This window comes from Strigops habroptila, chromosome 13 (assembly GCF_004027225.2).
Source record: "Strigops habroptila isolate Jane chromosome 13, bStrHab1.2.pri, whole genome shotgun sequence".
Lineage (NCBI taxonomy): Eukaryota > Metazoa > Chordata > Aves > Psittaciformes > Psittacidae > Strigops > Strigops habroptila.
The window spans coordinates 9,917,705-9,930,002 of record NC_044289.2 but is presented as its reverse complement, the minus strand read 5'-3'; the positions used below and the strand labels follow the sequence as shown (position 1 = coordinate 9,930,002).

Below are 12,298 nucleotides of genomic sequence, written 5' to 3'. Positions count from 1 at the left end.
TCATATTGTTTCTGGTTTTCTTTTTCACCATAAGTCTGATAAGGCTTTCTAATACTTTTTCTTTTAATGTCATAATAGGATGTTTGGAATGGTTTTGGATAAAATTATAATTCCCGAAATCCAGAAAGTTTCTGGGCAAGTTGAAAAGAAAATCTGTGCTGTTGGCATTACAAAAATACTAACAGAATGTCCTGCTATGATGGACACCGAGTACACCAAGCTCTGGTATGTAGAACACTTCTTCAAGTTCTGTTAGGGAGGCTATTTGAGGTTTTGAAAATGTAAACTATCATCAAAATATATTCTTCAAATAAACTCCAGTGTGATTTCTTCACCCCTGCTATTGCTATGAGGCTGAGTTTCAGGCTTTTCATACTGCTTCCTGTTCTACTAGTCAAAAGACGTGAGCATTCTTACAATCTGGCAGAGGGACAGCAAGATCTTAGCTTGAAAGTAGAGTTTTGGGGAAAGCTCTCTAGAAATACTGTAAGCCAGTGTGGCTGGCTGGGATGTCAGGCAGCCTGAATTTAATGACAGTAATTGCATCCCTGAATTGGAACTTTATTTTTTAATGTACCAAGAGAAAAGATATAATCTGGAAAATAGTTTTTTAGGTATACTTCATGACAATTGAACCTGATAAATAAATATATTGTTCCTGCTTTTAATAGGAGCCCACATTATGCCTGTAAAATACATAGATTCAGAATTCTTTTAGCTTAGCTTACCATTTCATTAGCTAAGCAAGTACCTGCAAGGGCTAAATTGTAAAGGGTTCCAAGTAATTTGAACATTCTTGTAAAATACCCTCTGTCCTACTGTATTTTAAGCACTCTAATTTTATCCTCCCCTCTTTCCATGAAGGACTCCTTTGCTGCAGGCCCTCATTGGCCTCTTCGAACTGCCTGAGGATGACACTATCCCTGATGAAGAACACTTCATTGACATCGAAGATACTCCAGGATATCAGACTGCATTCTCTCAGCTAGCCTTTGCTGGAAAAAAAGAACACGATCCTGTAGGTCAAATGGTGAACAATCCTAGAATCCATCTGGCACAGTCTCTTCACAAACTGTCTACAGCATGCCCAGGCAGGGTAGGTGACTTCTATACATGCATGTTAATGCTAAATTTTAAAGAGAATAAATGTTTTTTTGATAATGGAATTCTCTTACTGATGGTTGATAATCACCAAAACGAAGTATATCGTAACCAGAATGCAAGGTATTGCTCTTTCTTTACAGGAATATAGCTTTTGTAAGGCTTTTTGCCTAGTAATCTTAGGAAGTATTTTCACGTTACCTAATTTAGCAATAAGCTTTAAATATGCCATTTCTTAAATGAAAATTGATCCACTTTTATGTAATTTAACACTTGTCTCCAATTCAATTGTATGTACTTGGGAAATTTCAGGCAACTCACGTTAACTTAAACAAGTTCAGTTTGCAGTTAACTGTTTTAACCCGAGGTGCCTTTGTTTTGTCAAGATTTTGGTAAGTAAAGATTGCCTGAGATCTGATGTTCACTTGATCCAAATACTGCTTTACTAACTGAAGGTATTCTCTACTCTTCTTTTGGATTTGGTTCAGATAAGTAGTACATAAAACTGTCAGCATCAGGAATTGTAATTCCAGCAACTGCTTTCACAGTGGAAAAACTGCTGCTCTCAGGATGTCGTTTGACTTCATGCCGTATGTTGACACAGTGATTAACAGGCTGTAGCAGTAGTTTAATGTATACACACATTGACACTTCTGCTCTGTCGTATGTTTTAAGGTTCCATCAATGCTGAGTACTAGTCTGAATGCAGAAGCGTTGCAGTATCTCCAAGGATACCTCCAAGCTGCAAGTGTGACACTGCTCTGAGTTGCATATATTCCACAAGCAAGATCAAAAGCGGTTTTGTTATACAGAAGGTTGACACTGACTTTTTTATAGCAGAGCTCAGACAAAATGAAAAATGCTACTTGAAAATGTATTGCAGAATCCATCTTGTACAAGATAAATGTGGCTTTAAGCTGAAATGGAAAGAATTTGGTGGTTTGTGTACTCATAGATAAAAGGTGGCTAACTTCCATTCCCAGTTTAATTTTGAAGGGAATAGTCATAGCGGTTTGTTATGGGATTTGTTTGAAATCTGCATCTGCAGTGTTTGGATAACATTTTGAAATGTATGGAGAGCACTGGCTGTAGAAACTCACTTCGGTCACTAAAATTCCTTTTCATTTTGATGTTGTCCTTTGTATTTCTTTTGTCTTTTCCTTAAACTTTATCTAAATTGTGAATAAATAAGAAGTACTTGTTTAAAATGCCTGTCACTGTGCGCTTACTGTTTTAGAGGAATGTAGTTGGTTTAAAAAAAGAGGCTAATGTTTTAAACTTAGGATAGAATGTAGAATAGTGGGACTGTGAGGATTTTTCTTAATCTCTTAAGTAATAGTTTAAATACATTGTAGGATCATACGGAGCAAATCTAAACTTTGGCAGAAGATCCAAAGCTATTATCGCTCTTGATACCCACCAACAGGTGCACCCCTTCTCCTTTGAACAAGATATGTCAGTGTAGTGCAGTAAAAGCAAGTAATACACCCTCTTAGAGTGGGTATCGGTCTCCAAGTGGATTTTTAGTGATGTATTAAAGCTGAAGCAGTGATTTTAGAGTTAACTCAGATGTTCTCTCTGCCTCCTCATAAATATACTGATTAGCTTTGGTACCTTGAATTCTAAATGCAACAGTTTACCTTGTAGTTATGGCTATTTAAGTGACTAAATGCCTGAGCTTTACTGTGTTCTTAGGTGGCCTGGGCAGCAAGCTACTAGACCACACAGGCTTTTAGAGCACTGGTACTGCAGGGGTGTAAATAGATCTAATTATAGAGACTGAAAAACTCCTGAATAAGAGTGAAGTCTCAGGCTTAATGTCATATTAAGCCATGTCCTACATGACAGATTTTAGTTACTTGTCCACAGAAATGCTGCAGGTGACTTGAATCTGGACTGGTTGGTTGTAGTTAAAATGCATGTTGAAGCTGGGCCTTGTATCAAGAAAGTTACTGAAACTACTGAGGGTGAACCATAGGGCAGAATCAGCTGTTCTTTCTTAGTATCTGTGGCTGCCATGTGAGAGCACACGCTGGCCATATCTCAATATATAAAGAAATTAGTTGCTTGTTAGACAATGGATTTAAACTACTAAGTGCCTAAAAATGGGTTGAATGAGTCAGTGTCAACAGGTTTTCTTGAATCTGGTCTGTCATGCAGTGTAAGACCCTCTTTGTTCCTAGGTATGAAATGAAAGCAGTTCTCAAGAGTGAAATAATACAGTGGTGATCAGAAAAACATCTGCCTTAATGCTGATGAGAGAGACTGTGATGTGTGTTACGAGTTTGCCGAAGCGCCTTGTGGAATGAATGTCAATAGACAGGCTGAAACCACATGGGAGATGTGTGACATTTGCAAGGAACTGAATGCCTACCTCGAATGTCAGTGTTAATTGAGCTGTGGTCATTCAAAACCTGCAAGCTGAAAGGATACTCAGAAAGCTGCTCTGCAGCTCTGTCTTCTTCCTTGGATAGTGGGGAGAACAATTCTACAGAGAACTTGCAGACCTTTTTTTCCTGTCAGCCTTGAAAAACCAGAATTAAATTGGTACTGGTGGTCCTGTAACAGTGCTGTGACATGTTACCTTTGCATCTCTTCAAGCAGACAGCCTATTACACGTGTGTGCTAGACAACCTTGTGCTGAAATGAGTTCTTCAGCATGATGCACTATTAAGGGGTTTGTATTAGGCCATTTTAGTTCTGCAGTTCTAAGCAAGATTTCTGTAAGGGTCAGGTTGCTGAGATATGCAAGTTAACAGACGTTTCTTATCTTACCAGTAGCAACATAGATGGAACTGGACAGGATTTACAGCAACAACCCAGAACCTTTTTGAAAGGCAGCCAGAGAAAAATTGGCTCTTCTGAATGGAAACATATGGGTGAATCTCGATGTTCACGATCTTGCACTTCCTGCAACGTGTGACTTTTTGTTGTTGGACAGACATTCTGTGTGAGTAAGTGCCTAAGTGACTTCAGATCAACAAATACTAGTGGCATACTTGTCCTTTAGTTCACTCAGAGTAACTTAGACTTTGTAGACGTGGCTGTGGCACCGTTAGTGACATGTTATTTAGTCCTGACATGTTCTGCACATTTCGTAAGGCATGCAAGTGTTTGTATAGAGCACTGACCCTTTCAGGGAAATGAACTTTTCAAGTGTAATGCAGGCAAGCAGATGCATCTCTGCTTCAGGGTACAGGCAAATGGTATTGGCTGCGCCCTCGTCTTCATTTAGGTGGAGACCTTACTGCTGCTTCTGACACCTCCCATTCTCAAGATTCAGAAGGCAACACAATGTTCTGATTACATTGATCTGTTAATTTTAGTGGGAACTGGTGCAAGTAATGTCATGACAGTGTTTTTGCCGATTGTTGAACTTTTCTAGGCCACCCTTCAGTGTATTCCTTGTTAAGTAGTTGGGCAAATACGAGTTTCTTTACAAAGCTCAGGCTGGAAACAACCTGGTGTCAGTGGATCTTCTGAGGCTTGGGAGCATCTAATTCATTGTTAGACCGTTAACTCCTGCCCATCACCTGAGATCATCTTCTGAAACACTTTTGAAAATAAGTAGCCAATTCTCCTTTGCAACTATAATAGCAGATTATTCAAATTCAAGAGGAAAAAGATTACTTGCTCCTTTTTGAGTATGAAATGGGCAAAGGGACACCTATTCTGGGATCTTCTGATGCCACATAACTCTATAACCTGCTGTCCTTTTCTGGAGCCTACTGACTGACTTGTGGGTTGTCAGCTTCTAGATAACGTCCTGGGGCTTTTGTAGCAGAAGAAATACCTTATTGTTGGTTTAAGGTGGGGGGGAAGATAGTCACCACCACCCTCAAGACGAGTCATATTCTTGTTTTCTTGGGTCATAATTGGGCCACGATATGACCAGCATTCCTGCAGTGGTGGCAGCACATACTAAAGCAAAGTTCTATTTTTCTTCATACAAATACATGCTAAGATGAGGGTCATCCTCTCAGTGAGTCAGATGTTTCATTCTGAAAATTCTCTGAGGAGGCCAGAGCACACTCTTTCAGCTGATTTCTGCTTTCAGAAAACTTGATCTTCTTTAGGCTCTTCTATTGGGCTGCACTTCTTCGACTGTGGTGTGTACTTCTGTACTCATTCCACCACCTTTCCTACAGGAACAGCCTTCCTGAGAGCTGTAATATTGTCAAGAAGTGGAGGGTAGGCCAGAATGAAGCTGTCAGAGCATGTCTTTGTACTGTAACCATAAGGCATCGTGTAAGATTCTGGCTTAATGCTGGTCACAGCAATCTTTGTTTACAGTTCGTTCAGTTATACCTTTCCCTGAAGTTCACTCATCCTTGTACAGCAAAGGGTTGTCATTCCCTTTGTCAGTCCCAACCCTGCACGCTTCAAACTGTCAAAAATGCTGGTGAATCACTTGGAAAACATTTTGACAAAACTGTGGAAGAAGGTTGGAGTGTGGGATCCATGCACCTGCACGAGCTTGGATAATGAAACCAGCTTGGCTGCAGCAGTATGGGGATGTCAGCATCCAGCTGCCTTTGGGGGAGTAAATTGTCTCACCTGACAAACAGAGCTGCCTCTGCCAGGCTGCACACAGCGCTGCACGGGAAGCTGGTCTGGGTACAGCTACACCCCGTGCGCTGCAATGGCTCGTACTTCCCTTGTGCCAAAGCTCCTCAGCACCAAACCTTGACATTTGTCTTAAAACAGCTTAATCCTTTCTTCATAGGAACAACAGGATTGCTTAAAAGCTGTTACCTGTATTGCTGATTCCATCAACAAAATAAAGCTAAGAGTCATGCCTGTGCTTTTAGCCCTCAGCAGAAGTATTACCAAAGCATCTTCTCCTGCTTCAGGTGTTTGCTTTTAGAATCGTGCAGTTGTGAACTGACAAAGACAGGCTCCGGGTGTGAGTTCTCTGTGAACATTTAAATCTATCTATAAACTTACCAGCTCTCACAGTAGGGTAAATGCTTTGTTTTCCCTTTGCTTTCTACACTTACTTATTTAAATGAAGTCATTATTGCCTTTAACATAATTTAGAGGAAATCTGAGGTGTTCCTGGGGGATGTGGGCAGTAATACCAGGTACCAGCTAGTACATGAAAGGCTCAGTTCTTCCATTGACAGCTAGTTGCAAAGTGACTACAGGCTTAAAACTTGTCAATAATCTAATTCACGCGAGGTCAAAGCTTATGCTGGACTTGCTGTATTGTATTCAAGATGAGAATAAAAGAAAATGCTTTAATAATAAAGTAATAAATCTTAATAGAAGGTAAAAGATATTTTGTTACAAGTGAATAATGTGTCAGAAAAGCAAAATAAAGGGGGTTTAGCACAGCTAGTTCTTATATTTAGCTTCCTAGTAAAAAGTTGTCATTTTCAAAAGCTGTGAAGAGAAATTCACACTGGTTTTGTGCCTGATATAGGGGTATTTTGAAGTAAGTATTTAACAAAGAAAATATATTAATAACAAATAGCAGATTTCTACATGAACATCTGAGATTAGTGTAATTGCAGACTGCTGCATAAAAGACAATGAAAGTTTCAAATATTTTCCTAATTATTAGCTAGAAATAAGTCTCTGTCCTTGTTTAAGCTGCTGCATAGAGAAGAGTGGAAAAGTCTTCTGTAACACTTTTGAATAATTAATAATCATACATGTAATAGAGGAGCAAATATCCTTCAGATGAAAGGACAAATGCGTTGGGTATTTGAGTGTTCCTTGGACTTCTGAATTACATAGGTATTTGTTTAAATTATGTTCAATTTTGTAATCTGGCTGCAGACACATTTTTGTCCCAATCCTGCAGATTTTACACTAACCCAGAAGTTCACAGTTTTCTGGAAAAAGAGAACATAAACCTGAACTTTTAATCTGGGAACTCAATCTGGGAACAGAAAGTGAAGTTGGGGCTTCCCTGTCTCCATTGAACTTTCAACACAAAACCTGCACCAATGTTGTTTCTGTTACAGACAACCTGAAGCCTTTGCAGTAACCATTACACAACAGTTGAAATTTCATTTCCTTCTGAAATATAACTGTTGCTGGCTTGGAATACTTAAAGCATCTAACAGCACACGTTGTTATGCAACAGACCACAAGAACATATGAATAGGTGTGTAAATGTGATATGGGATATATATCTATATACTTATATACTGGAGAATGTCTTCTAAATGCTCTATTGTCAATTGATTTTAAGTGTATGATGTATTTTCTTTATGGTATCTTTGGAATCCATATCAGTGTTAAATACAGAAGTGGATATGGAGCTTTAGGTATATTGGGTTTTATTTCTGATTTGTTTTGCTGAAATGTTGTCGCTGTGATTCTCTGCACTGACTGACTGAAGGCTTTTGTGTTTTCTGTAGAATTAAGTTCCATGTGTTGGTCAGTAAATGTTGTGGGCTTGTGAAAGCCACTTTGTTTTGCTGAACAATGCCAGAAATTACCAACGTGCAGTTTAATGATGCCATAGGGTTTAAATGCAACCTTGTGACTTAAAATGTATTTTTACCTATTAAGAAAGATAAAGTATTTCTAAACCAAAAAGCTCTCATAGTATCTTTTTCTGACAGAATGGACCGACCTATTCCAGCACAATGGGAACTGTTGAATGTTGCAATGTGATTTTTGTCTGCTGCTTTGCAAGTGCAGATTTGCAGTAAAGCAGTTGTATTGCTTTAAGAAACCATACAGGAAAAGTGGTGTCTTTAATCTAGTTAATGCTTTTTAACTTTAAAACAATTAATGATGCCATTTATTTAAATCTTGTAGGGCATTTCCATTGTTACAGCAACCCATGAAGGGAAACTTCCCGCTGTGTCAGAGGTGAACAGGGCAGCCGAACACTACTGTTAATGTAGTTTCCAGTTTTCTTTCAAGAGCTGTGGTGTCTGAAGCAATGTAACAGTACTGAAAGGCTCATTTTGTACAAGAAGTCTACAGTTATTAGGAATTACAGATGTCAGTAGTGGCATGCTGGAACTTTTGCTTTCCTAATGTAAAACACACATTCATATCTTGGCTTTGACTTCACTGATGTACTGATTCACTCCGGGCAGTGATTCCAAGAGTCCAGCAGGAACAATCCCAGGGTTGAGATAGTGGCGCTTAATTATTGGCAGTTGTGGGAGGACTTTGGGAAACTGGGGGATAGATGCAATGGGGGCAAACTAAAGCCGTGCACAGGAACAACCAGAGTTACCTTTTACATACCCTCTTTCGATTCAAACGCAGAGCTCGAATTTAAGCATCCCCCAGTCAGCTGCCGACTTTAAAAACGTTGTTGTGTGCAGCTCTACACACAAGTTGTGGAATGCTTTCCTGCGCAGTGTGTGTTGAAGGGACATGTACGTGTGTGCTTACTGGTTTTACTTGTGTATCTTCCCCGCTCACACGTGTTTTGAAATTAGGGATTTCTTATTCTATTCAAACCCCCACTCCGCTGCCGTTCGCCATTAACTGGAACCAGCTTCACCCAGCGCTGAACCTGAGCGCTCCCCTGCTGCCCGCAGGGCGCCTTCGCCCTCCGCCCTTCCCCTCTCCTCAGCCCGCTCCCGGGGGACCCAGCCGGGTCCTGCGTTCCTCTCGCTTCCGACTGTTCTCCTGCTATGGACGCAGCGATGCCACCGGAACGCGGGTGTTTCACGCGTGTCTCTGCTTTACCCGAGCACAACCGAGGTGCAGGGAGCAGCTCCGCTCCCGCGGGGCCCCACTCCCGCCGCCGCCCGCTGCGGGGCCCGCGGAAGAGCCGCGGCTGCCGGTAGCGGGTGGGGGCCGGGCCCCGGGTCCCCCCCGCACCTCCATCTTGCCGGGCAGGCCGGCGCGGCGCGGGGCACGCCGGGAGTTGTAGTCCCCCCGCCCCCTGCCGGGCTGCGGTTCTTTCCCGGGCACGCCGGGACCTGTAGTCGCCGCGAAGGAGGCGGTGCTGCCAGCCGGCCCCTGCGCCCATTGGTTGAGAGCGCAAGGAGGGCGGTGCCCACGGGGGCTCGGCAGCTCTCGATTGGCTACTCGCCTGCCCAGCCTCCCCGCCGCGGTGCCGTCACTTCCTCCCCGGCCGGAGCTGGCCCCGCTCATTCTCTTTAGTGTTTGCCCTGTGCCCGCCGCCTCCCTCCGCTGCCGCGGTCGCCCCCGGCCCCCCCCCGGGACCCGGCCCATGGACTGAGCCGCCCGCTGGCCCGCACCACCCGCCGGCCCGGGAGCCGCAGCCCAGGCAGCCAGGTGAGGGGGGGGCGGCCCGGGCTCCCCCCCGGCGCCGAGGCGGCGGGGCGGGGGGTGGCGGTGGCGGGGCCTAGCGGGGGCCGAGCCGGCGGGGCTGTGGGGAGGGGGCAGCCCCCGCGGCGGGAGACCCGCCCCCCCTGCTTCCCCTCCCGCCGCCGCTCCCGCCCCGCCCGGGGCTTAGCCCGGCTCCCGGGGGCGGTGGCGGGGCAGCCCCCAGCCCTGTCCCCTCCGCCCGGTGGGCCCCGGTGCGGGGGAGCGCCCGGCGCGGGGGGAGCGGGGCAGGTCGCGGTGGGCGAGCCGCGGGGCCGTCCGTGCCGAGCCTCGATGGGGCCGCTGGTGGGGGCAGCGCGGGGTCCCCGCCCGCCATCCGAGTCCGAGCGCCCGCGGTGGCCCCAGCCCCTGGGGCGAATGGAGGGAGCGGCAGGTGGCAGGGCCGGCCCCCGCGAGGGGGGTGACGGCGGCGGGGCCCGGCCCCCCGGGCGCTGTGGGACGGGGCCGGGGCAGCACCCGGCACCCCGGTCCCCGGGCAGGTGATGCCGGTAGTCCTTCTCTGCCCGGTGTGCCCGTTTCAGCTCGGAGGCTCCGGCGCCTCGGGAGCAGGGCTTGGTGCCAGCACAGCTGGGTCAGGCTCTCTGAACCCCGCGGAGAAGGTGGCTGCAGCCGTCCTACTTCTCTAGGCTGCCCAGAGCGGGTGGCAGCAGTCACAGGCTGCAGAGTCTCGGGGCACATGATTTTGGTAGCAAAACTCCCGCGACTGAACTGTCTGACTGTTCCGATGAGAGGTGTAGGTATGGTGACAACAGCAGGAGACACCCCCAGCCTTCTCCCTGCACGGCTTACAGTGCAAACACTGAGACAGCTGGCATTAGCAGCCTTAGCTCGCTTTCTGAACACTGGCATCATCCCACTTTCTCCTCATTGCCCACTGGGTTCGGCAGCCATTGCTGCACAGGGCTCACTTTTCACTGCTTTTTGAGCACAACACTAGTTTTTCAGGAGATGTAACAGCAACAAGTTCCTTTTAAATCTTTACACTGCTTCTGTCTGTCCTAGAGGTGATACAGGGATTGGTTTGGTTGGGTTAGCCGTGTAGGTGATACTACAGCCAGTTCTCTGATTTATTTATCTGTTGGGTATTTTGGTCGTTGCTTTTCTGGCAGGTTTAAGGCAAACCTGGGAGGAGCATCATTTGGAATGTAAATGAAGGCTAGGTGTATATATAGCAGTGCAATAAAATATCTGAATGAAGTCCTTTGTCTGCTTTTGGAATAGTATTTTTATAAAGTCTTCTAACTAGACCATGCAAGTGCACTCTCTTGTTCCCTTGCTTAACCTGCCCAAAGTGTATTTTTCTTTAATACTACTGAACATCAAAACTTGAGTTTTAATGCTGCAGCTATAAGATAATAAAGTGATCTCTGGTTTATCTGCTGATCATCTCATGTACGTAATAAATCTGTACGTTCAGGCTTACAGAGATGAAAATTTAAAGGACTCATGGGTTGAATTTTTTACTCTATTTTTGATTCTTTGATGCTGGATCAGAATCTCACTTCAGAACTGTCCTTAAAGGATACATGCAAGATGCATTTATTATTGTAAGCAGCCACTCTTTCTTTGTTTGAAATTTTCCATAACATTTATCACTAATCATCTCATCACTCTCAGTATCAGGATTAGGTACTTTGTGGCAAAATTAAAGTATTCATAGGTTGAAATACAGTTGGGGTGATGTAACTGTACAGTCAGAGCAAAACTGCAGTCTGCTCCGTGCCTCTCACACCTTGCTGAAGAACAGCAACTTTGTTCTGAGGATATAGGAACTTACAAAACAAATGTAACTGCTTCATCTAGAGCCCTTGCCAAGGGGTTGATGATTTTATTAGAGTTCTTGAAGATGCAACTGCAACAACAGAGTTGATCCGTGCACTGATTGCCGTGGTAGCTGTGATCAGTAGCTGTGGCTTTGTGACCTGTTCTACTGCAGGAAAAAACCCTAAATCGTGAAGTGTTTTGTCACAGTACTAACTAATTCAGCTCGAAGTAAGCACTGAAGCATTTATCTTTATTCATGACTGACTTATCACTTTCTGGTTTCATAGTTTGCATTATGTTTGGAACTGTTTTGTGTGTGCATCTGTTAGTTCCCTCTTTTCCTTCAGATTTTACTTTCAAATTTTAGCTTTTCATCACCTGTTCTTATTAATAATCCCTGTCTTTGCTCCCCACTAATTTGCTTAATATTTAGTGTTTCCACCCTTCAGAATTCATCTTACCAGTACTTGAAAAGATCATCTTTTTCTGCAGTGATTGTTGCCTTTGAGATGTACCTTGTCTTGCCCAAATATTGTAGAAAAAGATTTATCTAAGAAGAAAGCATTGTTCAGCTGGTGCTTTGTGTCATGTAAATAGCCTCAAGTCTGTAAAATTTGTCATCTTTTTTTCTCTGGATTGTAGTGAATATTTATTTAGTCTTTCCAATTGTAAATAGTTCGATGATGTTCTTAGACACTCTTGTAGCAGCCAAACACTTTACTATTTTATGCTATATATTACAAAGCTACCACTGACGTGAGGGTTTTTAAGGTGTATTAGGAAAGAGACCATCTCAACAAGCCTCCTGGAATTTGTGGAAATCTGTTCTTCGTGCTCCAAAATGGTTGAGTGTGGGACAAAAGAGACTCAGCCACCAGATTTGAATTATTTAAAACCCCCTTTAAAAAGAGAGGAGAGAGGGAATCTCTAACCAATCTTTTGTCTGGGTGATGAATGCTCTGTAGTATTGCACAGGCTGCAGACAACAGGTGAAACTGTTGTTGCTGAACAGTGGGTCTGTCTTTGCCATGACTGTAAATTCTGATTTGAGCTGGGGGGGGGCTGGCCTCTGTCAGACCAGCTCAGCAGATTGTTCCTGCATGGCAGATAAGCGCTGCCGTGATGCTCAGATGAGGGTCGGTTGATACCGAGTGGCAAT

General features: G+C 44.2%; 2 protein-coding genes across 13 annotated transcripts in view; both read left to right on the top strand.

Annotated features, from left to right (window-relative positions):
* Window positions 1-7,653, top strand: part of CSE1L (chromosome segregation 1 like) — a 36,154-nt gene extending 28,501 nt beyond the window's left edge. For 3 of the 4 annotated variants that reach the window (XM_030503495.1, XM_030503498.1, XM_030503497.1), the window contains exons 23-25: window positions 79-225; window positions 865-1,096; window positions 1,777-2,306. In XM_030503495.1, the coding sequence (XP_030359355.1) occupies window positions 79-225; window positions 865-1,096; window positions 1,777-1,866 (469 nt within the window). In that variant the 3' untranslated portion in view covers window positions 1,867-2,306. Of the gene's footprint in view, window positions 1-78; window positions 226-864; window positions 1,097-1,776 lie in introns of all 4 variants that reach the window. The other variant, XM_030503494.1, reaches the window with a different exon arrangement.
* A 1,480-nt stretch (window positions 7,654-9,133) lies between these two features.
* STAU1 (staufen double-stranded RNA binding protein 1) overlaps window positions 9,134-12,298 on the top strand; it is a 31,992-nt gene continuing 28,827 nt past the window's right edge. For 4 of the 9 annotated variants that reach the window (XM_030502565.1, XM_030502563.1, XM_030502561.2 and 1 more), the window contains exon 1: window positions 9,134-9,324. The gene's annotated coding sequence lies outside the window, so the exon portion shown is untranslated. The remainder of the gene's footprint in view (window positions 9,325-12,298) is intronic. The other 5 variants (XM_030502558.1, XM_030502566.1, XM_030502560.1 and 2 more) reach the window with 4 other exon arrangements.